At 36.6% G+C, this 26,622-nt stretch overlaps 1 protein-coding gene across 1 annotated transcript; it reads right to left on the bottom strand.

Annotated features, from left to right (window-relative positions):
- Nucleotides 1-480: 480 nt before the first annotated feature.
- Nucleotides 481-20,671, bottom strand: LOC121986160. The gene is made up of 9 exons (XM_042539989.1): nucleotides 20,341-20,671; nucleotides 20,161-20,230; nucleotides 5,874-5,941; nucleotides 5,707-5,768; nucleotides 1,679-1,760; nucleotides 1,366-1,599; nucleotides 1,008-1,136; nucleotides 870-931; nucleotides 481-765 (listed from the first exon to the last, which is right to left on the bottom strand). Exons 1-9 carry the CDS (start codon nucleotides 20,476-20,478, stop codon nucleotides 648-650), a joined length of 963 nt encoding a protein of 320 aa, XP_042395923.1. The 5' UTR covers nucleotides 20,479-20,671; the 3' UTR covers nucleotides 481-647.
- Between the last annotated feature and the right edge of the window lie 5,951 nt (nucleotides 20,672-26,622).

The following is a 26,622-nucleotide window of genomic DNA, read 5'->3' as shown; positions in this document are numbered from 1 at the left end:
AACGAAAATGATGGCTAAAATGCAAAAATCATATTCATGACACTCCTAGAGATGTAATAATATCTGTATGATATGATTTTGATCTTGATGGCATTTTAACTAAAATATTTTGATGGTCTTCGAATGGTCGTTTTTGTTTATTAATGAGTTCTAGCATCACTTATAGATTCTACACCAATCTAGGAATACAACTATGTTGATTATTAGCTTGATTAATAGGGAAAAAAAAAGGATAAAAACATACCATGAAATGCATGAAGGTTTCTATATGTAGATGTGCCAGTCACATGACAAAGATACTGTACATTACGTGAAGATTAGGATCCCTGCATTCTACCAACAGTGATATCTGAACAAAGATGTTTATAAACTCAAGTATTTTCCATTTAACTATATAAAAATAATATATTGAACATGTGTATTTATACTACTATTTGTATCCATTAATTGTTGATACCTTATAAATTTTAAAAGTTTAAATTATCACATCACAAATTGAGCTATATATATAATAAACAAACTTAAACACTATCAAATCTAGTTTTAGGATAGACCTTGTAACAATCTTTCTTAATAAAATGGAACAATAGAGGTATTTCTCTACGATGATCATTCTATGAGAAATTAATGCTACATAAGAGCTTTTGCTAAGTAGATATTTCCTGTGCAAGGCTTCGGCTATAGAGAGGCAACTCGAAGAGAAAAGCAACCTTGAACCATGCAGGGAGATTTCCATACACAAAAGGTGGTAACGGAATTAGTGGGCTGGAAGATACACAAGCAGCTTAATTTAGTCTCTACTTTTTCCACCTCCCAATTGCGATAGGAAAAAAAGAAATGAAACCAGAGGTAAAGCAACAAGAACTGACCTTGTTGTGTCTTTGTAGTGTCGGTATTCTGATACACTCTTATATCGTTTATCAGCAGAAGCCTGTTTCAACGAGTGAGTTAGAATAAACATAGTAACAGCGAACATGCCTGTCAAGGTTATGTTTATAATTGCCAACCTCAAGAAGAGGAATGCCGCTGACAAAAAGAAGTAAGAGAGTGAGGAAGATGGGTCCAAGCACCACGAGCCATTCTGCACCCTTCAAAACTGGAGTGGAAGCCACAAATATTCCCCACCAAAGGAAAATCTGCATTGAACAAAGCAATATTCAATTATGTTCTTCTTTATCCACTGCCAATTCGTCATATGTTGAACTGCACCGAGTGATGTGTACAGCTAAATTCAGCACACATCAAGATATCTCAGTGAATTGTTTGGATGACAATGCCTTCTTTGTGCTGGCTAGATAGCAATAACTAGAGTATTGTATGAAAATGGAAAAGGATGAGAAAGAATGAGATTGAAATGTCAATGACCTCGCCAAAGTAATTTGGATGGCGGGAATATTTCCAAACCCCGACAGCGCACCACTTTCCCTTGTTTGCAGGAGAGTTCTTAAATTGCAACTTCTGCTGATCAGCAATTGCTTCAATAGAGATGCCTACGATCCACATTATCCATCCAATGACATCTCGAGCCTCAACAGATGGGTTCCTCTTGCTAGCATTCACAATAGTAAGTGGCAAGCTTACAGTCCAAACCCAGACAGCCTGAGAAAACATACAATTTCATTTTAAGTCCTAAGAAGTCGCATTATTGATATGCAAAGCATATGTTGTTGCTTGAAACCTGGAATATCCAGAAAACAGCTAACTTTCCCAAGTTATTACGCATTTCATCAAAGCGCCTGTCTTCCCCCCATTGCAGGATTCTAATTGAAAGACAAGAAAAGAACAAAGTACCATGTATTCTTATAATGATAAGAATCTTGACAGCCAATGTATCCATATAAGAATGTTTAGTGACTAGAAGTTTTGGATAGAATTTAGACACATATATAACTATGCTTTATGAAAGAATAAACTAGTTCAATAACAAAACCTCAATGAAATTCAAAAACACAAACTATTGCAATATCAATAGAAGAACAATATATTTAAATCAATTGGTGTGATTGGGTCATGTCTAATATTGGCATCTCTAGTAGCTCTGGGTGCTGATTTGTATAAGATCTGGAATTAGGCTAGTAGGAGAGTGTATGAAGGTCTGTGTGGAAATTATTAAGAGAAACTGGAATGACAAGAGTGAGGGAAGGATTTTAATGTGGGTGTAAAAATCAAAGGTTTTGGCAAACTAATTTGCAGTTTGGACTAGAAGAGTAGTGGGAGTATTGTAGGCGGATTTGTGGTAGCTCTTTAGAAGCCTAGGAAGATTAAAGCTAAAGAGAGTTGTTGAGGTTTGACTGAACAAGGGAGTAGGAAGATTAGAAGCTTGAACTTGGCTATTGCTTTCTTCCATAATCAGGTGAAAGCAACGAGAACAAAGAATGAGGCAGCAGAGATTTGGGAAAACCATGTTGTTAATAGGGAGGATAAGGCTATTTATAATGCTTTTGCAGATTGGTATCAGAAGTTATGGAAGGTTAAGTTTGCTATTTATCAGTATATTGCTAATATTGCTTAGGTTGGATGGAAAAGGCTATCTTCTGTGCAGGCTAATAGTCTAGTTAGATGTTGCTCTTATGAAGGCGTAGGTTATACACGGGATAGTTTGAGAAGGGACAAAAGCCCTGAACCACGTGCTGAGATTTTTGTTTATTCTTAGAAAACTGTTATGGGGCTTGTGAATGGATATCAAAACTTCTTAAGGATGGGGTTTATGCATAGGTTGTTGTGCTACTCAGGTAAAACTAGAATAATTTTTTCTTCATCAAAAAATGTGCATTGTAGCCATCAAAACTTTTAGGCCTATCTCACTTTATAATGTAAATTATACATTTATGACCAAGGAAGACTTAGTTAGCAATGATAAAACATTATAAAATTTAGTTAAATATAGATGATCATATAGTAGAGGATAGAGCCCAACGATATAGAAGGATCATATAGTCAACCTCACCTAATGGGATAAGGCTTGGTTGTTGTTGTTGTAGTAGTTGTATATAGTTATGACTAAGATTTGTTAATGAATGAAACCTAATCAGGAAGTTTCTCCTACAGGAAAGAGTATCCATGATAACCTTCTCGTGGTTAGTGAAATGATGCATTCTTATTGCTGATTTCAGAGTGCAAATTCCTATGTTATTGTCAAAATTAGAAAAGGCGTTTAATAGAGTTTCTTGGAACACAGTCATTGCTAAAATGAGGCTTATGGATTTTCTTGAGAAGTTAATTCAATGGTTTAAAAAGCATGTTTGGCTTCATATTTTGTTGTAAGGTGAATAATAACATTCTTTTCTATGGAATTCAGAAATAGCATTGTTATCAGGAAAGGAGATCCTTGGTCTCATTTATTTCTCAACGTAGAAATTACTAGCAGTGTTGCTTGATCATAATGTCGCTCAGAAAATATTCCTTGTAAAGTAGGGGGTTGAAATATCCACTATGATGTTTTGTGATGATTATTGATTAATTGTAAGGCTGATAAGAAGATTTACAGCAATACTAAGGTGCTGCTGGATTGTTTTTGCAGTCTTCCTATCAGAAAAGTTAATGTGAGCAAGTACATGGCATAATGCTTTCTATATCAATGCAGCAAAATAACTAGGATGAGAATTCTAATTCTCTAGGATGTAAGGAGAGCTCTTATCGCTTCAAGTATTTAGGCTTATACTTCACTCTGGAGAGTTCCTTCTCTTCTGAATTTGTTAGTGGAAAGGATGGCATTTGAGAATAAATACTCGGAAAACAAATACATTTTACAACTTCGAAGGGTTATATTTGATCAATTCAGATATGAGCTTTCTTTTTTTTGATAATCCAAGTGTCCGGGCTTCGCCTAACTAATTTTGGAGGTAGATGGCCTTCCCCCTAGTTCGCCTACCAAGTAAATACGAATCGCAGCTTATGCATACTCAGAAGTCAACCTCCAGAATATTTGTCTCATTCAGGATTTTCTAGTCCTCTTATTGCTCCTCTGAGTTATGAGCTTTTGTTGCTTTACTGCTAAATGGTAAAATGAATGACAGTATGGTAAAGAGCGTCTCAGTAAAATGCAAGATTTTATTTTAGGCATTTGATGATGCTAAGTAGAGGAAAGTCAACTTGATAGAGTGGGAAGTGACAGCTAGGAGAGCTAGAGCTACAGATGAATATAGAGTAAGGAAGGTTAATGGTATACTAGTAATGCGAAAGAAGTTTGCCTTATTTGAATGACATGACTGATTGGAAATCAAGTACTAAGAGGAAGATATGGTGTCACACATCCTTGGGGAGAAGTGTGAAGTGGGAGTTCATCTTGTGCTTTCAGGAATATTCAGAGGGGTATACTGGAGCGAAGCGCTTGTGTGATAATACAGATTATAGAAGTGGGAGTAATAAACATTACAAATGATTCTTGGATTAGCTCTATTCATATCAACTGTGGCCAGCATATTTCAATGTGCAGAACCCAAGGAAATATAAGCTGGTTCAAGAGCTCATACGAGGAAAATTGAATGGGAATTGTTTATATTCTATTATGTTCACACTTCTTGGTCAGTAAGTTCTTAACAATATAAATTTCTGATGTGTGAAGATACTTGGGTGTGCCAATATGGTGCTACTGATGAGTTGGCTAAGGTAGCTAAATATTTTATGAGGGAGACAAACTTTTAAATTATGGAGGACTAAACTCAGCTGAAATGAAAGATTCTATGAACTATTAATATATCACTAAAGGCAAAGAATTTTGTAAAGATTATAGCTTGGGGATGCTGCCGACATCAGGTTATTTTCCATCAATTTTGAATGTTTCAACTGAGAAATGTTATGTTTGTGCAAAAGATAGAATGGTTTTAAGAATATTAATCTCCTTTTGGAAAAGAACTGTGGACTCTAGTAAAAAAGTTAAGGGGGTAAAAGTTTTGTTACATGGGAGATTATTTAGCTGGGAAGTGACTTGTTGAGGGATCTTCTCGGGATAAAGAACAATCCAATGAAGTGAAGCCTTTTATTGCCGCTACAATTTGATACTTGGGGAGGAATAGAAATAATGGCAGGTTTGAGGATTGACCTCCGTGCTCAAGAATTAGTTTGCAATGTGGAATCTGATACGATTTAATTAAGACCAATGCCTAAGTGTAAGGATGTGATGTCAAAAAGAGTTTCAAGTGAGCTTCATGAAGCAACAATTGTTAATATTGGAAGGAATGATATATTTTGTGATGTTGCTTGAAAGACTGATAGGGAGTATTTTATTTGAGCTGGTCAGGAATTAATTATTATAGAGGAGTAATTGTTGTGAAGGGGCTTCTTCCACATTATAAGGGAATTGGCTACTAAGGAAGGTTTACTTTACTATTTATAGATCAATTTAGCCAAAGGGTAGTAATCAACTCTAAACCTTCTGTTGATCTTGTAAGAGACTATTGAGCATATTTGATCAACAAAACACATTGTAGGCTACATTTGTGAACATAGCTGTCATTAAATTTTACCAAGGAAGGTTAAGGGTTCTTGATTGCAGAATGATTCAATTCCTAGTTTTCTTTAAAAATAAAATAAAAAGGAGAAACAAGTTAAAAGAATGACCTTCACTAGTAAAAATTTATGTTCAGCGCTAACAATATAATCTCAATCTTGAATCTCAGGATGAACATTGTGGTCAACAAAGAAAAGACCTATTATTTAATATATCTGGATAATGCTTGAAGAAAGAAACTGCATGATGTAGAATACCTCATCAGTAAGAACAATGCTAGGCGGAGGCCCCAAAGCGATACAAGAATAGTCAGCACAATCTGGTAGGTAGAACAATATGTAATGTGGGATGCTGATATATACTTTTAAAGAATAACTTATGGGACAAAATTCACCAAGTAATGTGGTTGAGGAGAAAAAGATACCTGTCTGAAATGCCATGATCCTTTCACTATTAGTGTTAATAATGCAAGTATAATAAAATTTGTGCTACCTGTATTGACAAAAGACATGAGGTTGATTAAAAAATTCAAGCAGACAATACATCAACAATTAGAAAGGTATTACTAAAACTGGAATTTTGAATGTAACAGTGAAGCCTAACCCATTTCAATAGAAAATTCAAATTCCAAAAAAAAAGGAACAGATTGTGGCGTCCAGATAAGGCCAGCAAGTATCATATGGTGCTCTCAGTAAATAAAGAATAGCAGATTCCTCCTATTTCAGCAGATAGAAGCTCAACTGCAAAGAAGGAGAAAAAAGAAGGGAAATGTTCTAAGTAAAACCTAAAATCTCGTGTATTGGATACCACGGGTTAGGCTTTTATAGAAAAGATGTATGTTACATAATTACAGAAATACCCCTATAAATATATGACATATTCTAACACTCCCCCTCAAACTGGAGAATATAGATCATATGCACCAAGCTTGTTACATATGTAGTCAATTCGGGGACCTCTAAGTGACTTAGTGAATATATCTGCTAGCTGATCATGTGAGTTGACAAAACTAGTAGATATTTCTCCAGATATGACTTTTTCTCTGACAAAGTGATAGTCAACTTCAATATGCTTTGTCCTCTCATGGAAGACTGGATTTGAGGCAATATGCATCGCGGCCTGGTTGTCACATATGAGTGACATTTGTGTAACCTCTCCAAACCTTAGTTCCTGAAGCAACTGTTTCAACTTATTAAGACCTGGATGTCCCAACTGAGCATAAATAAGTAGTGGAGATGTCGCCGCCGAACCAACAAAAGAGGGTTGTTGAAGCCGATATAGGCGAGATTCACATCCGAAGCCAATCATCCTCCCCGTACTCCGGTCCTGTAAGGAAACAGACGTGTTAGTAAAAGAAATGATACAATCAAGAGATCGAGTAAGTTGACTTATCGACAATAAATTAAAGGGAGCGCCGGGAACATAAAGAACATTATGAATGGAAAGAGATGAAGAAGGATGAACAATGTCAACACCCTAGGATTGAGTTTGGGAACCATTGGCCATGGTGACCAATGGTAAATTATCAGAAGCAGTGAGAGAGGAAAATAGGGATTTATTACCAGTGATATGATCGGTGGCCCCAGAATCAAGAACCCAAGACTCGAAGAACGAGATATGCCAGCAAAGGAAGTACCAATGTGTGCAATGGTAGCAGTGGAACCAGAAGCCTGACGATCCTCAAACCATTTCAGAAAGTGAGTATAGGAAGGTGTTGGAGTCGAATCAGGTGTTAACTGTGAAGTGGAAGTTGAAGAAGCAACAGAACTCTGAACGATCTGAGCAGCATGAGGAGGACGACCATGTAGACTCCAGCACTTATCAATCGTGTGTCACGGTCGGTGGCAATGATCACACCAAGGACGTCCTTTGCCACCCTTGCGAGGTGGAGGTCCTTTGTGTCGAGAGACTAAAGCTGACGAGTCGACAGGAACAAAAGAAGACATCGTCAAGACTTTGGCCGGGACACGAAGAAGAGTCGCCTAGGTATTGTCCATGTAGCTTCTGTGGGGTTGCCCAGGATCTGATCACGGACATAAGAATAATCTGTAGGCAGACCATATAAAGCCAGAGACATAAAAAATTTCTCCCGATTTTCAAGCTCTTCAATAGGATTGGTCGCGGGTGGGAGCAGTTCATTGAAGTCACAAAGAAGGCTAGAAACTGAACCCAGATAAGTTGACATTGAATCCTTAATCTGATGGGCGCTGAGGATGGTCATGAGATCTTCACAAACTCGATAGAGTCGCCGAGAGGTGTTTGTAAAGAGTTGTTGAGCCTGTGTCCAAACAACTTTGCAGGTTTTGTGAGTACGGAAGACATTCCTAAGAGATGGATGGATGGTGGCTCGGATAATACAACACAACTGAGCATCAACCTTCTTCCATAGAGGACGATCGGCGGCTTGAACATCTTCTTCAGATTCAGTGAGATGTGTCTCATAACCTTGTCCAACAAGCCAAAGCTCAATGTGAGATGTCATGAGATATAATTTTTACCATCCAACTGCTCGGAAGAGAGGGGTGCAATGATATGGTTGGTAAAGATTGAGATATCTGGCTTTGGGGAGCCAGATGTAGCCATTGATTAGGCTCCGGACTGCCGGAAAGAACAGTGCCGGAGGATGGACTGCCAACACCGCCCAGAAGAACCCTCAACCCTTGCAACTCACTGGAAGCTACTATTGATATCTCCTCTGTTGATAAACTCTCGCATTCGCAACCACGTCGGTAGAGGAATTTCTGAGATAGGGATGCAGAGAACCCTAAGAAGTCCACCACGCCGGAGCAGGAGCAGAACCACCCCTCCAGCAAAGAACCCTAAGAAGAGTTCTTAGTCATCGTCTTCAAGCCACCTCGCGAGAGAGATCGGGTCCAGATCGTGGTGTCCTGCTCGACGGCGGAGGTGAGGCGAGGGCGTGGCGGAAAGGCAGATGCAGACACTGCGATCGTCAGAGGCGGAGCAGAGATAGCGGTCGTCCATTGAGAAGGATATGTTAGAGTGTATACTAAAAGCCTAGCTTTTGGTATAAAGCTTTATCTAGAAATAAGAATCACATTGGTCAAATGTCTACATTTGTGATAAATGTAGTTGTTCAATTAATTTATATTGTAGATAACATGGTGTGTGGTGTCACACACAGAAGATCATGTTATCAGTACCTTATAAATTATAAACAGTAGCTCACGACCATGATGGAAAGGAACAAACCATTGGAAGGTCGTAGTGTAATTAGGTGTTAGTTTATCTTAACTATATAATTACACTAGTACACTAAGAGTGTATTGAGTAGGACCATTAGAGGTCGTTTCTTTTATACTGACTTTATAAAGGGACAAAGACCTCAGTTATTATGGAAGTGTGTGCTCTTAATCCTAATATAATAACAAGCACATATATTTGATATTTATTTCTTTAATTTATCAATGGGTGAGATTTAGTTCGATGAATCAATAAGCCCGATAAGTTGGGAAATGATATCACTTATAGTGTGTGTTGTTGATTATAGAAGAAACTGTGTCCTAGTAATCTAGGTTGAGAATGTCCCCAAGAGGAGCTCATAAGGATTGTCATGTTAAACCCTGCAGGTGGACGTAATCGGACATGACGATGAAGTTGAGTGGTACTACTCTTGGGGCTAGATATTAATTAAGTGAGTTGTCGAACTTACTTAATTAGTGGACATTGTTATCTTAAACACGTGGAGACTAACACACTCATAATAAGAAGGAGCCCAAAATGTAATTTGGGATTGGTGCGTAGTTCAATAATAGTTCTTTAGTGGAATGAATTATTATTGATGAAATTAAGTTGTGTGTTCAGGCGAACACGGGATGCTTAATTTCATCGGGAGACCAAAACCAATTCCTCCTCTCGGTCCCTATCATAGCCTCTTGTATATAGAGATTTACACCCACCACATACCCACCTTCTTACCCATCCAATGGGGCCGGCCAAGACCAAGTGGATGAGTCAAGTAGGTGGCCGGCCAAAGCTTGGGTCCCAAGCTTAGGTGGCCGGCCACTAGAATATTAAAAGGATTTTTTTTAAATTATTTCTTATGTGGATATCATGATTTTAAAAGAGAGTTTAAAAATTAAAAATTTCCTTTTATAGCTTTCTACAAAAGATTAAGAGAAGAGATTAATCTCTTTCCTTATTTGTAGTTTAAAAGGATGATTTTAATTTTTGGTAAAAACTTTCCTTATTTGTAAATCATCTACATGATTAAAAGAGAGTTTAAAATTTGAAATCTTTCCTTATTTGTTGATTAAAGGAGGATTTTAAATTTTAAGAAAACTTTCCTTTTTAACCATGTTCATGATTTAAAAAGAAAATTTAAAAATTAATAATTCTCTTTTATTAGTTTCTACAAAAGATTAAGAAAAGATTTGATATCTTTCCTTATTTGTAGATTAAAAGAAATTTTAATTTTTAGAGATAACTTTCTTTTTATCCACATGTTTAAAAGAAAGATTTTAATTTATTAAATTTCCTTTTTATAAACCAATCATGAAGGGATTAAATTATTGGAGAAATTTTTATAAATTTTCGGAAACAAATTAGGAAGTTTTAATTCTTGTTTTAATTAAAACTTTCCTTGATTTGGGGCTTGAGGTGGCCGGCCATTGTATTTGAAAAAGAAAATTATTTTTAATTAAATAATTTTTTCTTTTCAATGGAAAAAGAATTAAGAAAATTTTTATTAAATTTTCCTTATTTGCCAAGACCAAGGATTATAAAAGAGGGGGTAGAGGAGGCTTCAAGGCTAACGACTCTATTCTATTTTTCTCCCTCTTTTCCTTGGTGGTGTGGCCGGCCCTATTTCTCTCCTCTCCTCTTGTTGGCCGAAACTTATCTCTTGGTCGAGCTTTTGTTAGTGGCCGGATCAAGGAAGGAGAAGAAGGAGAGAAAGCATGCCACGTTTCTAGCATCCCTTGGAGCATGGTGGTGGTGGCCGAACCTCTTCATCCTAGAAGATGTTTTGATGGCCGAAACTTGCAAGGAAGAAGAAGGTGATTGGTGGTTTCTCATCTCGGAAGAACGTTGCCCACACAACGTCCGAGGTTAGAAGAGGAATACGGTAAAAGATCAAGAGGTCTTTCTAGAAGGTATAACTAGTAATTTTTCCTTTCCGCATCATGCTAGTTATTTATGGAAATAATACCAAATACAAGAGGCTTACAATTCTAGTATTTCGAATATGTTTTTCGATGATGTGTTCTTTTGTTTTATTTTTCCTTGTGATTTGATTGTTCTTTTCGGTTAACCTAAAGTTATTTTAGGAAATTAAATATTAGCTTTCCATAAAAGGTTTTGTCTAGTCGGTGGTGGTTGCTCCCATATCCAAGAAGGTCATGTGCCTCGCCACGTCAGTACTGGGAACCAATTATGGAAATTAATATTTAATGAAATTAATAACTTAAGGTGATTTGGGTCGAACGTGTTAAGTTCCGCAGGAGATCCAAGTCAAAACCTAAAAGAACAAATAGATTAAGTTTTGGATCAAACGTGTTAAGTTCCGCAGGCGATCCAAAATTTAATTTAAAAGAACACATGGTAGCTAGGAAAAGGTTCAGACCTTTGTACAAAATTTGTGTACAGTGGAACCTCTAGGTTTTCCGAGTAGCAACCAACAGGATACGTCGAAGATGTCCTCGTCGTGTTCGGAGAGCTTGGAGGAAGAAGAACTGAAGACGAACTGCTGCTTCGCGAGAGAGACGCCGTGTGCATGTGCGAGAGAGAAAGGAAGACGACGCTCGGCGTGCGAGTCCGAGAGAGAGAAAGATAGACGGCGCTCGGCGAGAAAGAAAATTAGGGTTTATTAAAAACTTGGCTCTGATACCATGTTCTAAGTAAAACCTAAAATCTCGTGTATGAGATACCACGGGTTAGGCTTTTATAGAAAAGATGTATGCTACATAATTATAGAAATACCCCTATAAATATATGACATATTCTAACATGAAAAAAAAGAAAGAAGGAGAAGGAGAGGAGAATAGTAATAAATGGGAAGATAGTTTTACTTTTTTCTTTCCAGTTGTTTACTAAGGAAGATAAATATGTGTTTTATATATCTTTGAGTTTTCATTCAATCAATCGTCTATCAGTTTCTATTGAACTAGTTGTTTATCAGCAAATCTACTAGATCATTGAATTGTTCTATCACATTTGATGCTACTTCTGTTTCCATTCAACATTCGAGTAGGCAAGCTAATTGGTGTTAGGGATGAATCTCATGGGTTGTATTAGTTATATGTACCTCTACTGTCTTTGACCCTCTTTGCTACATCTTCATCCCTCGAGATTTACAGCCCTATTAATCATCCCTCTCTCCAAAACTCAGAGGCAAATGGATCCCAATCTATCAAGTCTTCAAGCACTGTAAATTAGCTAAACATACTAGATCATCTTTCCCTATCAATGTTCATATGTGTGCTTTAAGTTCAAATATTTTATCGCCTTCATCGATGAATATTCTGAAATCACCTAAAATTTTCTAACAGAAAGTTCATTATAATCGTTTCCTTCTTTTGTTGTATTTTTCTCCTTTTATCCTAAAATTAAAAACTAATTTGATAACAAAGTGGCTGGGTTGTGACACTATTAGGAAATATTTGTCGCATTTTTTTTGTCATATCTATTACTGCGGATCAACTTTGAGTCTACGTCAGCAGCAGTCCGAGCGCCCAGACTAGGTACAGACACCCAAACCGTGATAAATTTTAATCACCGCACCGTTGTGGGCAGATAAGGCTCATAGCTAGGAGCGCCCGGAGCGAGTCCAAGCGCCCGGAGTAGCCACGTCAGCAAACAACTATTTTTGACCAATGGGCTATAAGTAGAGCCCTAGTTTTCTTCATTTGAACACAACACTTGTACTCGAATTATTCTTTTCTATCTTCATTGTTCTGTGCTTTCAACGCTTATAAGAGGCTTCTCAGCCTACGATGAAAGGAGATTTTTAGTATGCTTCATTAACAACCTCCCTGATTGTAACCAAGTAAAATCCGGTAGCCTCTTTTCATTTCTATGCAATTTATTTATGTTTTTCTAACAAGTGTTTTTTTAATCTAAAATCGAAAGAATCGAGAAGGGTATATTTCTTTTTCAGACAATTCACCCCCCCCCCCTCTTGTCGGTCGCACGGGACCAACAACACGGACTTATGGTATTGATTATTTAAGACATTCTCTCTTATTGCTCGCCTGAATTTTATTAGAGTTCTATTCTCCTTGGTTGTCAATCAATCTTGACTAACAACTAGATGTGAAGAATGTTTTTCTTTATGGCGACTTGCACGAGACCATGTTTATGGAGCAACCTCCAGGGTATCTTGTTAGGGGGAGAATGCTACTATGATTTGCAAGCTTAAAAAGACTATTTATGGTCTTAAACAAGGCCCCATAGCCCGGTTTGAGAAATTCAATAATATAATCAGTGTTGTTGGCTTCAAATAGTGCAAATTGGATCATTCTATGTTTATACGACAGAGCACAAATGAGATTATCATTTTTATTACTTATGTTGATGATATCTTAATTTCTGACAGTGATATATGTGGGATAGACAAAGTTAAGAAGTATTTACAACAACACTTTGTGACGAGGGATGTGGGACGTCCTAAGTATTTCTTGGGAATTGAAATTACTCACAACAAATCTGAAGTTTCATTATGCCAACGAAAGTATGCTACAGATTTACTCAAAGAAACTAGATTGCTTGGAACGAAATTGGTTGATACACTTATGGATATTAATTCAAGTGTTTAGGATGATACTAGAAAGTTCTTTGAGGATAAGACAAAATATAGACGGCTTATTGGGAAACTCATCTATTTAATAGCAACGAAACCTGACATATCTTTACAATTGGAATAGTTAGTCGTTTATGGATAAGTTAAAGCAAGTTCAGTGGGATGTCGTGTTGTATTATTTAAATCAAGTCAAAATTAAGATAGAATATGTCCGTATTTAATGGATATGCTTTGAATCAAGTCAAAATCTAGATGCATAATTTAAGGATCCATGGCATGATTTTAGGATCAGATTAGTTTCTCCTACTGCTATATAAAGGCATGTATAGCCTATGCTTGTAACCATATTTTAGATTTATTAGCAATTTGAAATAAATTGATTCTCAATTTTTGTCTCTTCCTCATCTAAATTGCTGCTATCGAGTGTTCTCTTTTGTCTCTTCTTCATCTAAATGTTATCAAAGTGGTATCAGAGCCAAGTTACCTTCTAGCTCATTTTTTTAATAGTAAAATATGACAAACAACTTTAATGTTGTTTGGTCTGGTCCCAAATTAGATGGGAAGCTCGATTATAATTATTGGCAGATAATGATGTCTACACATTTGAAAGCTCAAAATCTTTGGAGCTCTATTGATCCAGGTCTTTCAGAAGGAGACGTTGCAAACTCTCAACGTCGAGATCAACTTGTGTTGGAACAAATTCATCAAGGAGTAGATTATTCAATTTTTGGCATGATAGCAAATGCTAAGACGACAAAGGTGGCGTGGGACATCTTAAAATTGACATACAAAGGAGTTGATCGAGCACAAAAATCAAAGTTGCAATCGCTAACAGAATCAGTCGAGCAATATTTTTCACGTCTTACTGATCTTGTCAATAAAATGAGATTGTATGGAGATAAAATTGGAGATAATGTCATAGTTGAGAAGATTCTTCGAACCATACCATTGAAGTATGATCATGTGGTGGCCTCAATTCAAGAATCACATGATATTGAACCACTGACAATTGCAAAATTAAAAAGTATGATAGAAAGTCATATTGATAGGATCGAAGCAAAGATGGAAACACCAGCAAATGAAGAAGCTTTAAAGAGTCATGTTATTCTTAACACGACTGACTCTAGTCAAAGAGGAGGAGGAGGATTCAATAGAGGTCGTGGAAGAGGAAGAGGACGAGGTAATTACTCAAATCAATGAAGAATTGGAGATAATGTCAAGCAAGATAAGTTTCCTGCTCACTGCTATAATTGTGGAAAATATGGGCAAAAAATTGCAGATTGTAGATACAAGAAATTTAACAATCGTGGCAACCAGGCAAATATTGCTGGAAATTATGGTGAGAACACTAATGAATATGAAATTTTACTATTGGCCAGTAACAGTTTACCTGCAGATGAGAATTTATCATTTTTGGATACTGGATGTAGTAACCATATGTGTGGAAGAAAAGAGTTATTCTCGGAGTTAGATGAATCAATTCAGTCAGAGGTTACTTTTGGAAATAAGACAAAAGTACCAATTTTGGGGAAAGGTAAAATTTATATTCAATTAAGAGATGGTTCTCAAAATTTTATATCTGATGTCTTTTATGTTCCTGAACTTCACCAAAACTTATTATGGGACAATTATCAGAAAAGGGTTATAAAATATGCATTACTCAGGGGTATTGCCCCATAACAGATGGAATAGGGAAATTGATAGCAAAAGTAAAGATGTCTCAAAATCGATTATTTCCTTTAAAAATTCAGCATAAATTTCTTTCTTTCTTTAATTCTGAGATTTTGGATGATAATTGGTTGTGGCAGATGCGTTTTGGGCACTTTCATTTTTCTGGATTAAATTATTTAGCGAGAAAGAAGCTTGTTTTTGAGTTACATGATATTATGAAGCCTAATCATGTTTGTGAGACTTGCATAATTGGCAAGAAGCATAGAGAACCTTTTCCTGTAGAAAAGTCATGGAGAGCCAAAAACAGTTAGAACTTGTTCATTCAGATTTGTGCACGGTTGAAGTTCCATCACTTGGAGGTAATAATTATTTTATTACTTTTATTGATGATTTGAGTCGGAAAATTTGGGTTTATCTTCTACATCAAAAGTCAGAAGCATGTGATATTTTCAAGCAATTTAAGTTATTTGTTGAAAAACAAAGTGGACATGAAATCAAAATCTTAAGAACTAATAGAGGGACAGAATATATTGTTTGTGATGATTTTTTAAAGAAGCATAGTTTTCAACATCAAATGACAGCTAGATACACTCCACAACAAAATGGGGTGACTGAGAGAAAAAATAAAATTGTTATGGACATGGTAAGATGTATGTTGAAATCAAAAAATCTGCCTAAACATTTCTGGGCAGAAGTTGTATCTTGTGCTATGTATGTCTTGAATAGGTGTTCAACAAAAAGTGTTCAAGATAAGACACCTGAGGAAGCCTGGAGTGGAAGAAAGTCAACTGTTAAACATCTCAAGATCTTTGGTTGTTTGGCATATGCACATGTACCAGATAAGTTGAGGAAGAAACTTGATGATAAAGGTGAGAAATATATCTTTATTGGCTATAGTAATACATCAAAGGCTTATAAGCTATATAATCCTAAAACTAAGAAAGTTATTATAAGTCGTGATGTGATTTTTGATGAACATGGTAGTTGGAATTGATCTATTGAAAAAGAAAAGTCAATGGTTATTCCTGATATTCCCAATGACTTTTTGGATGAGCAGCCTACTCAAGATAATATTCAAGTTTCTGAACAATCTGAAGCACCAACTAGGAGATCACAACGCGAGCGCCGATTTCCAGCTCGCTTACAAGATTACATATTAAGTAATGATAATGACCTATCTGATGAGGAAATTGTTCAGTTTTCTCTTTTTGCAGATTGTGATCCTATATCTTTTGAGGATGCTGCAAAAAAGACTCATTGGTTAAAGGCAATGGATGAGGAAATTCAGGCCATTCAAACTAATGGTAGTTGGGAATTGACTGAATTACCTCCAAGAAAATGACCAGTTGGAGTAAAATGGGTGTACAAGACAAAGTATAAGTCAAATGGTGAAATTGACTGTTTTAAAGCAAGGTTAGTTGCAAAAGGTTACAAGCAAAAGGCGGGTATTGATTACTTTGAGATTTTTGCTCCTGTAAGTAGACTGGATACAATTCGCATGCTTATTTCACTTACTGCTCAAAATAATTGGAAACTATATCCATTTCTGAATGGCTTCTTGGAAGAAGAAATATATATTGAACAACCTTCAAGATACGTGAAGAAAGGGGAAGAGAATAAAGTTTACAAGTTAAAGAAAGCTTTATATGGTTTAAAACAAGTATCGAGAGCATGGTATAGTTGTATTGATTCTTACTTTACTAAAAATGATTTTTTGAGATGTCCTTATGAACACGCTTTGTATGTTAAACATACTAAATCTGGTGATACACTCATAGTCTGTCTTTATGTTGATGACCTGATCTTCACCGAAAATAACTTAAAGTTAATCACAGAATTCAAGGAGGCTTTGGTTAGTAAATTTGAAATGACAAATATAGGCTTAATGAGTTATTTCCTAGGACTTGAAGTTGATGGATGATGGGATTTTTGTCTCACAAAAGAAATATGCTTTTGATATTTTGAAAAGGTTTAGAATGGAGTGCTCAAAACCGGTTCCTACTGCCGTGATTGAAAAGATAAAGTTGTCCAAAGATGAAACTGGTAAGAGTATGAATATTACAGCTTATAAAAGCTTGATTGGGAGTTTAAGATATTTGGTTGCTACGAGGTCAGATATTTCTTTTGGAATTGGGGTACTTAGCAGGTTTATGGAGAAACCAAAAGAATCACATTGGGTTGCAGCAATGCGAATTCTCAGATATGTCAAAGGTACAATTAATGATGGAATCTTGTATTTTACTAATTAAATTGTGAAACTTGTTGGATTTACAGATAGTGGAGATGTTGAGACTAGAAAGAGTACATGAAGATATGCTTTTCATCTAGGTTCAGCTATATTTTCTTGGTCTTCTAAAAAACAGCAAGTGGTAGCACTTTTAACAACAGAAGCAGAATATATAGCAGCAACAAATTGTGCTACGCAAGCAATTTGGCTAAGAAAATTTTTTGATTTTCTTCAACACAAACAAGATGGCCCTACGATAATTTTATGTGATAACAAGTCAACAATTGCATTATCTAAGAATCCAGTCTTTCATGGTCGCAGCAAGCATATAGATATCAAGTATCATAAAATTAAAGAATGGGTTGAAGAAAAACAAATCAACATTGAGTATTGCCCTAGTGAATGTCAAGTTGCAGACATCTTTACAAAATCAATGAAGACAGAGACTTTTCTCAAGTTGAAGAAGGCAATTGGGATGGCTAACATTTGTGACTTGGTTTAAGGGAGACTATGTTGTATTATTTAAATCAAGTCAAAATTAAGATAGAATATGTCCGTATTTAATGGATATGCTTTGAATCAAGTCAAAATCTAGATGCATAATTTAAGGATCCATGGCATGATTTTAGGATCAGATTAGTTTCTCCTACTACATTATAAAGGCATGTATAGCCTATGCTTGTAACCATGTTTTAGATTTATTAGCAATTTGAAATAAATTGATTCTCAATTTTTGTCTCTTCCTCATCTAAGTTGTTGCTATTGAGTGTTCTCTTTTGTCTCTTCTTCATCTAAACGTTATCATGCCGCTATCAGGATTCTTAAGTACATTAAGAAATCTCTAGGAAAAGGAAAAAGGTTGTCATTTAAGAGAAATGGGCACCTAAAGATCGAAGTTTATTCTGATGTCGATTATGCTAGATCTAAGACTGACAGATGATCTACTTCTCGGTATTGCACTTATGTAGGGAGAAATCTAATAACATGACATAGTAAGAAACAAATGTTATTGCTAGATCGATTGCTGAAGCCGAGTACAGAGCCATGGCTCACACTGTAACCAAGATGTTATGGCTGAAGAATTTACTTGAACAATTAGGGTTCACCTACAATTAACGACTGCCAATGTAATGTAGGGATGGCAATGGGGCGGAGCGGGAGCGGGTTTGTCATTCCCATCCCCGCCCCGTCCTCATTTTTTCGGGTTCGGGGAATCCCCGAACCCGAACCCACTGGGATCAAATCCCCATCCCCGCCCCCATCCCTATATTTAATTATTATTATTATTATTATTTTATCATTATTATTAATGATAATATTAATATCAATATTAATAATAATAATAATATTATTATTTATTAATAATAATATTATTATTATTTATTAATAATAATATTATTATTATTTATTAATAATAATATTATTATTATTTATTAATAATAATATTCGGGGCGGGTTCGGGGATGGGGATAGCATTCCCATACTCGCCCCAAACCCGCCCCATCCCCGAAAAATCAGGGATCCCCATCCCCATTTCGGGTTTTCCCCGCGAGGCCCCGAACCCACGGGGAAAATTGTCATCCCTAATGTAATGTGATAATCAAGCAGTTATTCACATTGTAAGTAACCCAATTTTTCATGAAAGGACTAAGCATATTGAGGTTGACTCTCACTTTATTCATGAGTATGTAATGAGTCCGAAAATTGTCACGTCATTCACATCATCATCCGACCAAGTTATCAATGTCTTCACTAAAGCATTAGGAGGAAAACGATTCTCAGAACTTTGTGACACCCTAGATATGATTGACATATATGCTTCAGCTTGAGGGGGAGTGTTTAATACTTCCAAAGATTCCCTTAATTGTAGGGATTATAATTGATTTAGATTAGCTTGATTATAGGGATTAAGATTGATTGTAATTAATGATTGATAGACATACCATAATTATATGATCCTCTTTCCCTTCTTATATATATAAATACCTATATGTAAGCAGATTAGGTTATTGAAATATATTATCTCTTTCTCTTTTATATATATTATTATTATTATTATTATTATTATTATTATTATACTATTTGCCATATAGGGTATATTTATGGCTTCTCATTGTGTGATTTTACAGATTTTACTAATATAATGACTTTAATTTATCCCAAGAACATATTCAATAGTTATAATAGTTATGTATACAAGTTATTTGACCCTTTGACTAGCCTAGGTCAATCCACATCGAGTCAAGCATGGTTAGGTTACTTCTTGATCTTGGCCAAAACTATATATAAAAAAAGTACTTATTCTTATATGTGTGACACAATTACATAATTTGTTGAATTAAATTTGAAAGAAAAGGATAGGCAAGGAGGGGTATTTATGAGAGAATTTAAAAAAAAAAACATATTTGGATTATTTTATTTTTAAAATACCCCTATAATTTTATTTATTTGATAAGCATTTTGACTATTTAAAGTGTCGAAGTACATTAGGTTTGAGCTTGAGTCATATGTAGCATAAGGCTAAATTCAGTTGACCTATATTGCATCCCTAGATTCGAATTGCTTTAAGCCCCCATGCTCGACCCAACCCAAGCCCATCCCGGTCCGACCTATCCCAAAATCAGAGTTGGTCAAACATGAAAATGAGCTAACCACACCCCTCAACTCGGGCATACCTAGCTTGTTTATAGTAGAGTCACACTAGGTATGTCCTAATTCATGCTAGATCGGCTTAGGCGTGTGAGGGTTAACCCTATTGCCAACTCATGCAAGGGACAGCAACCCTCTTCTGACGGAAGGCTAAACTCTTGATCATGCATTGGTTTTGTCTTCATTGTTTCTTTTGTGAAAACCTAAGAACTAAGTAGCATCAAAATTTCTTAATAATTACAGAACCAAAATAGTTGGACAGCTATATGTCCCTTATTTAACTACAGTTAAATCATAGCGGGATATCCAGGAACATATCGTAGCTACCTTATTGGATGAAAATGGTGAAGCAACAAATTGAAGAATCGAACAAGAAAGACAGTGGCAATATCAAAAAGCAGTATTCACCTGCAAAATCTGTAACTTTATCGAATTTGAGGAGCGCCGTAATGACGAAGAACACAAACTGATAGGCAACCTGGCATATTCCAGTAGGCAAATCAAGACAGAGAAGTTGAGAACACCCCTAAAACTCATCCCCAGGTAAAGAAAGAGAGGATGACGCAAACAAAGATAAGGGAGGTTTACAGTGACGATGGCGGTTAGCGCCAAGAAATGGGAATCGAGGACGGTGCCCATCTCGCCGAGTGCGAAGGAGTTGCTGTACTCCTCCTCCCACAGCAACTGCGCCAAAGAGCCCAACGACTGCGGCCAGTACCGCTGCATCGCCCTCCGCTGCACTCCTCCTCTTCTATGTGATCGACTGCGTGTTAATAGTCAGCCTTGCGATTTGCGATTGTAAGACGAACAGCGTGGCCGAGCGACCTCCTTGAGCTCAAAATCTATCAGCGAGAGACATGACTTATTAATCGATCAATCAAAGCAGTGGCTTCCGCCACAAGTTGTGGAAAAAGGAGCATCTATCCCGTTATCATAGAGCATACAAGCAAGAGCCAATAAAATCCGAGTTAGTTAAGACGTGGTATGTTGGAGTCGAATTGATGATTAGCACGTTTGACTGTACTAATATTGTATTAATAATTAGTAGTCATCTATAATTTATTTTCTCTGTGTTAATTTATATATTAACTTAGGATGAATTGATAAGACAAAATTGTTGTACTCCGTAATTATTTTGATGTGATTAACCAAGTTAGATTAGATCATATTTGTTATTGATCCCTGTGTGGGTGCAGGAGCGCAGGAAGTCGAGCGAAAGACGCAGCTAGCGAGAAGGACGACACGGAAAAAGAGTCGACGGGCTCGGTGCGTCCGAAGGACGAAAGAGCTGCGGAAAAGTATATTGGTGGACGAGAAGAACGTGTGCGATGTTCGAGGGATGAGAAGTCGGGACGGAAGCCTGCTCGAGGAGAAAACCGGAAATTAGGTTCGGATGAGCCCTATTTCGATTAGTCGCAATCACCCAAGCAATCGGAACTTCGGAAGCTAAAGTGAAAATGAAGAAATGCTGGAAAAGCAGCTAGAGGCACCCTCGACAGTCGTTGGAGGCGCCTCCACCCTCATCAGATTGAGGGTGCCCTCAATAGCATTGAGAGTGTCCTCAACAACATTGAAGGCGCCCTCTGTTGGAGTGTATACTGAAAGCCTAAGCTTTGTAAACATTCATTATGAATAAAGAATCACATTTGGTCTAATTATCTACATTTGTTTGTAGTTGTTCATTTAATTTATATTGTAGATAACATAGTATGTGGTGTCACATACAGAAGATGATGTTATCAGTACCTTATAAATTATAAACAGTAGCTCACGACCAGAATGGAAAGGAACAAACCATTAGAAGGTCGTAGTGTAATTAGGTATTAGCTTATCTTGACTATATAATTACACTAGTACACTCAGAGTGTATTGAGTAGGACCATTTGAGGTCGTTCCTTTTATACTGACTTTATAAAGGAACAAAGACCTCAGTTATTATGGAAGTGTGTGCTCTTAATCCTAATATAATAACAAGCACATATGTTTGATATTTATTTCTTTAATTTATCAATGGGTGAGATTTAATTCGATGAATCAATAAACCCGATAAATTGGGAAATGGTATCACTCATAGTGTGTGTTGTTGATTATAGAAGGAAACTGTGTCCTAGTGATACTAGGTTGATAATGTCCTCAAGAGGAGCTCATAAAGATTGTCATATTAAACCCTGCAGGTGGACTTAGTCCGACATGATAATAAGGTTGAGTGGTACTACTCTTGGACTTAGATATTAATTAAATGAGTTGTCAGTAACTCACTTAATTAGTGGACATTCGATATCTTAAACACAAGGAGACTAACACACTCATAATAAGAAGGAGCCCAAAAATGTAATTTGGGATTGGTGCGGTAGTTCAATGATAGTTCTCTAGTGGAATGAATTATCATTGATAAAGTTAAGTTGTGTGTTCGGGGCGAACACGGGATGCTTAATTTTATCGGGAGACCAAAACCAATTCCTCCTCTCGGTCCCTATCGTAGCCTCTTATTTATAGAGTTCTATACCCACCTATACCCACCTTCTATACCCCAATGGGGGTCGGCCAAGCTAGCTTGGGAACAAGCTAGGGCCGGCCTAGGTATATTTGGGTGGTCGGCCCTAGCTTGAACCCAAGCTAGTAGGGCCAAATAAAATTAAAAAGGGATTTTAATTTTAGTTTTTATTATGTGGAAGAAATAATTTATTAAAGAGAATTAAAATTAAAATATCTCTCTGGTAAAAGATCTACAAAAGATTAAGAAAGAGATTAGATCTCTTTCCTAATTTGTAGATTGGTAAGATATTTTATTTTCTCTTTAAAATTATCCACATAATTGATAAAATTAAAATTATAGAAATTTCCTTTTATTAACCATGAAGAGATTTTAAAGAGAAATTTTATTTTTTCCGGAAACAAATTAGGAAGTTTTAATTGTTGATTGAAACTTGTCCTATTTGCCTTCCAATGATGTGGCCGGCCATCACAAATTAATTAGGGAAATTTTATTTTATTTCTCTCAATTAAATCATGTCAAGGAAATTAAGGAAAATTTATTTCCTAATTTACCTAGGCCAAGGAATATAAAAGAAGGGGTAAGGGTGCCTTCTCAAGACACAACATCTATTATTCCTCTCCCTCTCTTGTTCCTTGTGGTGGCCGGTCCATCCTCTCCCTCTCTTCCTCTTGTGGTGGCCGAACCTCTCTCCCCTCCTTGGAGCTCTTGTGGTGGCCGGATACTACTTGGAGAAGAAGAAGAAGAAGGAGAGAAAGCTAGCATCTCTTGGAGCTTGGTTAGTATTTTGGTTTTTCTCCTTGGTGAAGCTTTTCTTTTGTGGCCGAACCTTGCTTGGAGAAGAAGAAGGTGGTTGGTGGTTTCTCATCTTGGAAGATCGTTGCCCACACAACGTCCGAGGTTAGAAGAGGAATACGGTAGAAGATCAAGAGGTTTTTCTACAAGGTATAACTAGTAATTTCTATTTCCGCATCATGCTAGTTATTTATGGAAATAATACCAAATACAAGAGGCTTACGTTCTAGTATTTCGAATATATTTTTTTTCGAAGTTGTGTTCTTTTGTTTCTTTCTTTTCCTTGTGATTTGATTGTTCTCTTTGGTTAACCTAAAGTTATTTTAGGAAATTAAATATTAGCTTTCTATTAAAGGTTTTGTCTAGTCGGTGGTGGTTGCTCCCATATCCAAGAAGGCCATGTGCCTCGCCACGTCAGTACTGGGAACCTTTTATGGAAATTAATATTTAATGGAATTAATAACTTAAGGAGACTTGGGTCGAACGTGTTAAGTTCCGCAGGAGATCCATGTCAAAACCTAAAAGAACAAATAGATTAAGTTTTGGATCAAACGTGTTAAGTTCCGCAGGAGATCCAAAATTTAATTTAAAAGAACACATGGTAGCTAGGAAAAGGTTCAGACCTTTGTACAAAATTTTTGTACAGTGGAACCTATAGGCTTTCCGAGTAGCAACCAACAATTGGTATCGAGCTAGGGTTTTGCCTCTGTATTTGGTATTTAGTTTAATTATGCACATGTCATACATAATTTAGGCGGGTTAATAGTAGGATGTGCTAACTCTATGGATGCAGGATCCAACTATTATGGCTTTTAGTTAATTATGTGTGATTGGACCCTTGGACATGTCAAGGGCAATTTATATGTGTGCATGATTGTATTAAAATACGGCAGGAGTGTATTTAGTTTTATTAGGATTTTATTTTGATCTAGATACATGTACATTCCTTTTATGGAATATAGGATCAAAATGTAAAATTCTATTTATGTCATGGATCGAATCTTGCAAAGCGTGGAACCTTCTAAGGACCGAGGCGCAGTGGAACTCGGAGCAAGATGGATGTGACAGTTAGACCCGATGGCGGTGGCCAAATATGGCAGCAGCTTGGATGACAACACACGGAGGACAATTAAAGATAAAAGCCATAATAGTTGAAAATTAGATTTTCTATTTATTGCTTTTATATTATGTGTGCATGTTAGTTTACAAGTTTAGTAGGCTAGCATAGTTAAAATTCCTCATTTATAAATAACTAAGTGGGAGAGGGATTTTTAAGTAAATCCCATGGTCTCCATTCTTGGTTTGTAAGTGATGCAAACAAGCTTGCGCGTTGGCTCGAGTGCCTTCCTCCATAACGGATGAGCTTGTTTATGGATCACTAGAACAGACTTCCATTTTGGATGACTATAGGAAGTTAATTAAGAGCGTGTGATCTTCCCCAACGGAAGGAGCATAATCTTATTAATGGACTTAGTGTCAAGTAATGGTGTACACTTAGACACATCTAATAGTATCCTCCCCAACGGAGTCACTGCTATTATTTGTGTGACCAAATAATACCAACTATTAATTTTATTTGTCAAAAAGTTAGGTTGACAAGATAATAAAATTAATGGGTTAAAACCTCCTTTTACAAATGATGAAATTGTATACGTCCACACTAACGTGGCATACAAAATTCACTGTTATGAGGTGTTGGTTAATTTAAAATAGTATTGTTTGAGGAATCAATATTATTCTAAATTTAGAGTTCACCAAAAGTTATTTGTGATTCTTAGGATGTCTTTCAACCCACCGTCCATCATACTTCAACAAAATAGACTTCTTGGACCTAACTACATAGATTGGAAAAGAAACCGGACATTGTTCTTACTGCTGAAAGCTATAAATTTATCGATCGAGCATTGCCTGATGCACCCATCGTGAATCTACCCAAGAGGAGATTGAATATCATAGGAAATGGGTAAAAGCGGATGAGATGGCGCGGTGTTACATTTTGGCTTCAATGTCAAATGTATTGCAACATCAACATCAAGATTTACCAACAACCTATGATATCATGAACAATCTCAAGGAACTCTTTGTATCATGATAGGGCTTCTAGGCAAGAAGCCATGAGAAAGATAATGACAGCCACCATGCAAGAGGGTACTCTGTAAGGGATCATATCCTAAAGATGATGGCTTATCCGAACGAAATACGGATCCTTGGAGGAGAAATTGATGGGAAACCCAGATCGATATGATCCTCCAAACCCTACCTAGAAGTTTTGAGCGCCGCCTGAACTATAATATGAATAAAAGGGTTTATTCATTAGAGGAACTACTGACAGAACTTCAAGCAGTAGACGGATTATTTCGTCACAATGCTCAAATTCACTATGTTGAAAATGGTTCTACTTCTAAACCGAAAGGAAAGAAGAAGAAGAAGAAACAAGCTGGTTCAGCAAAGAAAGTGAATAAATCTCAGAGTACGGGATTTAAAGCTGGAATGAAGAAGCCGAAGGGCAAGTGCTTCATCTGCAAGCAGACAGGACATTGGAAGGCGGACTGTCCTCGTAAGAACCAAAACAAAGGTATATCTCATACTCTAGTTGTTGAAACATGTTTAGCGGTGTTATCTACCAGCACCTGGTGTGTAGATCCGGGAGCCAGCCGTCATGTCAGCAATTCCTTGCAGGGTTCCAGGAAACCCGACGACTATCTGAAGGGGAGATTACCGTCTACATGGGCAATGCTACTAAGGTGGCAGCTGTTGCAGTGGGAGACGTCTACTTGTCTTTTAGTAGAAATAGAAATTTGGTTTTAAGAAATTGTCTTTATGTACCCAGTTTTAGAAAGAATTTAATTTCAGTTTCTAAACTGTTTTTAGATGGATATTCAGTTTCTTTCAGTAACGATGTAGTTATTAAAAGAAATAAAGTGATTATCTGTTCTGGTGCATTAGTTGGCAATTTGTATATTTTAAATCCAATCTCTTCCACAAAGCAAAACATGGAAATTTATAACTCATCTTCTAATTCTAATAAGTGAAAAGAACCTTCAGAAATGAACCAAGCATATCTTTGGCATCTAAGACTTGGTCATATTAATTTAAGTAGGATTCAGAGGCTTATAGCCGATGGACTTTTGAGTTCATTAGAGTTGGAAAATTTTCCAACTTGTGAATCTTGCTTAGAAGGAAAAATGACCAAGAGGCCATTCAAGGCCAAGGGGTATAGAGCCAAAGAAGTGTTAGAGTTGGTTCACTCTGATTTGTGTGGTCCTATGTCTGTCCAGGCAAGAGGAGGTTTTGAATATTTTGTCTCTTTCATAGACGATTATTCAAGATATGGATACATTTACCTAATGCGCCGCAAGTCCGAATGCTTTGACAAGTTCAAAGAATACAAGGTCGATGTGGAGAAACGATTAGGTAAAAGTATCAAGACACTACGATCTGATCGTGGTGGCGAATACCTCTTAGGAGAGTTTAGGAATTATTTATCGGAGGTCGATTCATCATTGTCGACCTGAACACCCCAACGAATGGTGTAGCGAGCGAAGGAATAGGACTCTTATGGAGATGGTTAGATCGATGAT

Source organism: Zingiber officinale, chromosome 1B (genome assembly GCF_018446385.1).
Source record: "Zingiber officinale cultivar Zhangliang chromosome 1B, Zo_v1.1, whole genome shotgun sequence".
Lineage (NCBI taxonomy): Eukaryota > Viridiplantae > Streptophyta > Magnoliopsida > Zingiberales > Zingiberaceae > Zingiber > Zingiber officinale.
Note: the sequence above shows the minus strand (reverse complement) of the source record. Positions and strands in the feature narration are given on the sequence as shown.

Bases quoted from the DNA above. Each gene is read 5' to 3' on its own strand.
- LOC121986160 (XM_042539989.1), bottom strand. From the start codon at position 20,478: ATGCAGCGGTACTGGCCGCAGTCGTTGGGCTCTTTGGCGCAGTTGCTG. The intron at 5,769-5,873 runs GTATCTTTTTCT...TCTACCTACCAG, and splicing joins GATCATGGCATTTCAGACAG to ATTGTGCTGACTATTCTTGT. The intron at 1,761-5,706 runs GTATTCTACATC...TCTTTCAATTAG, and splicing joins GCATTGTTCTTACTGATGAG to AATCCTGCAATGGGGGGAAG.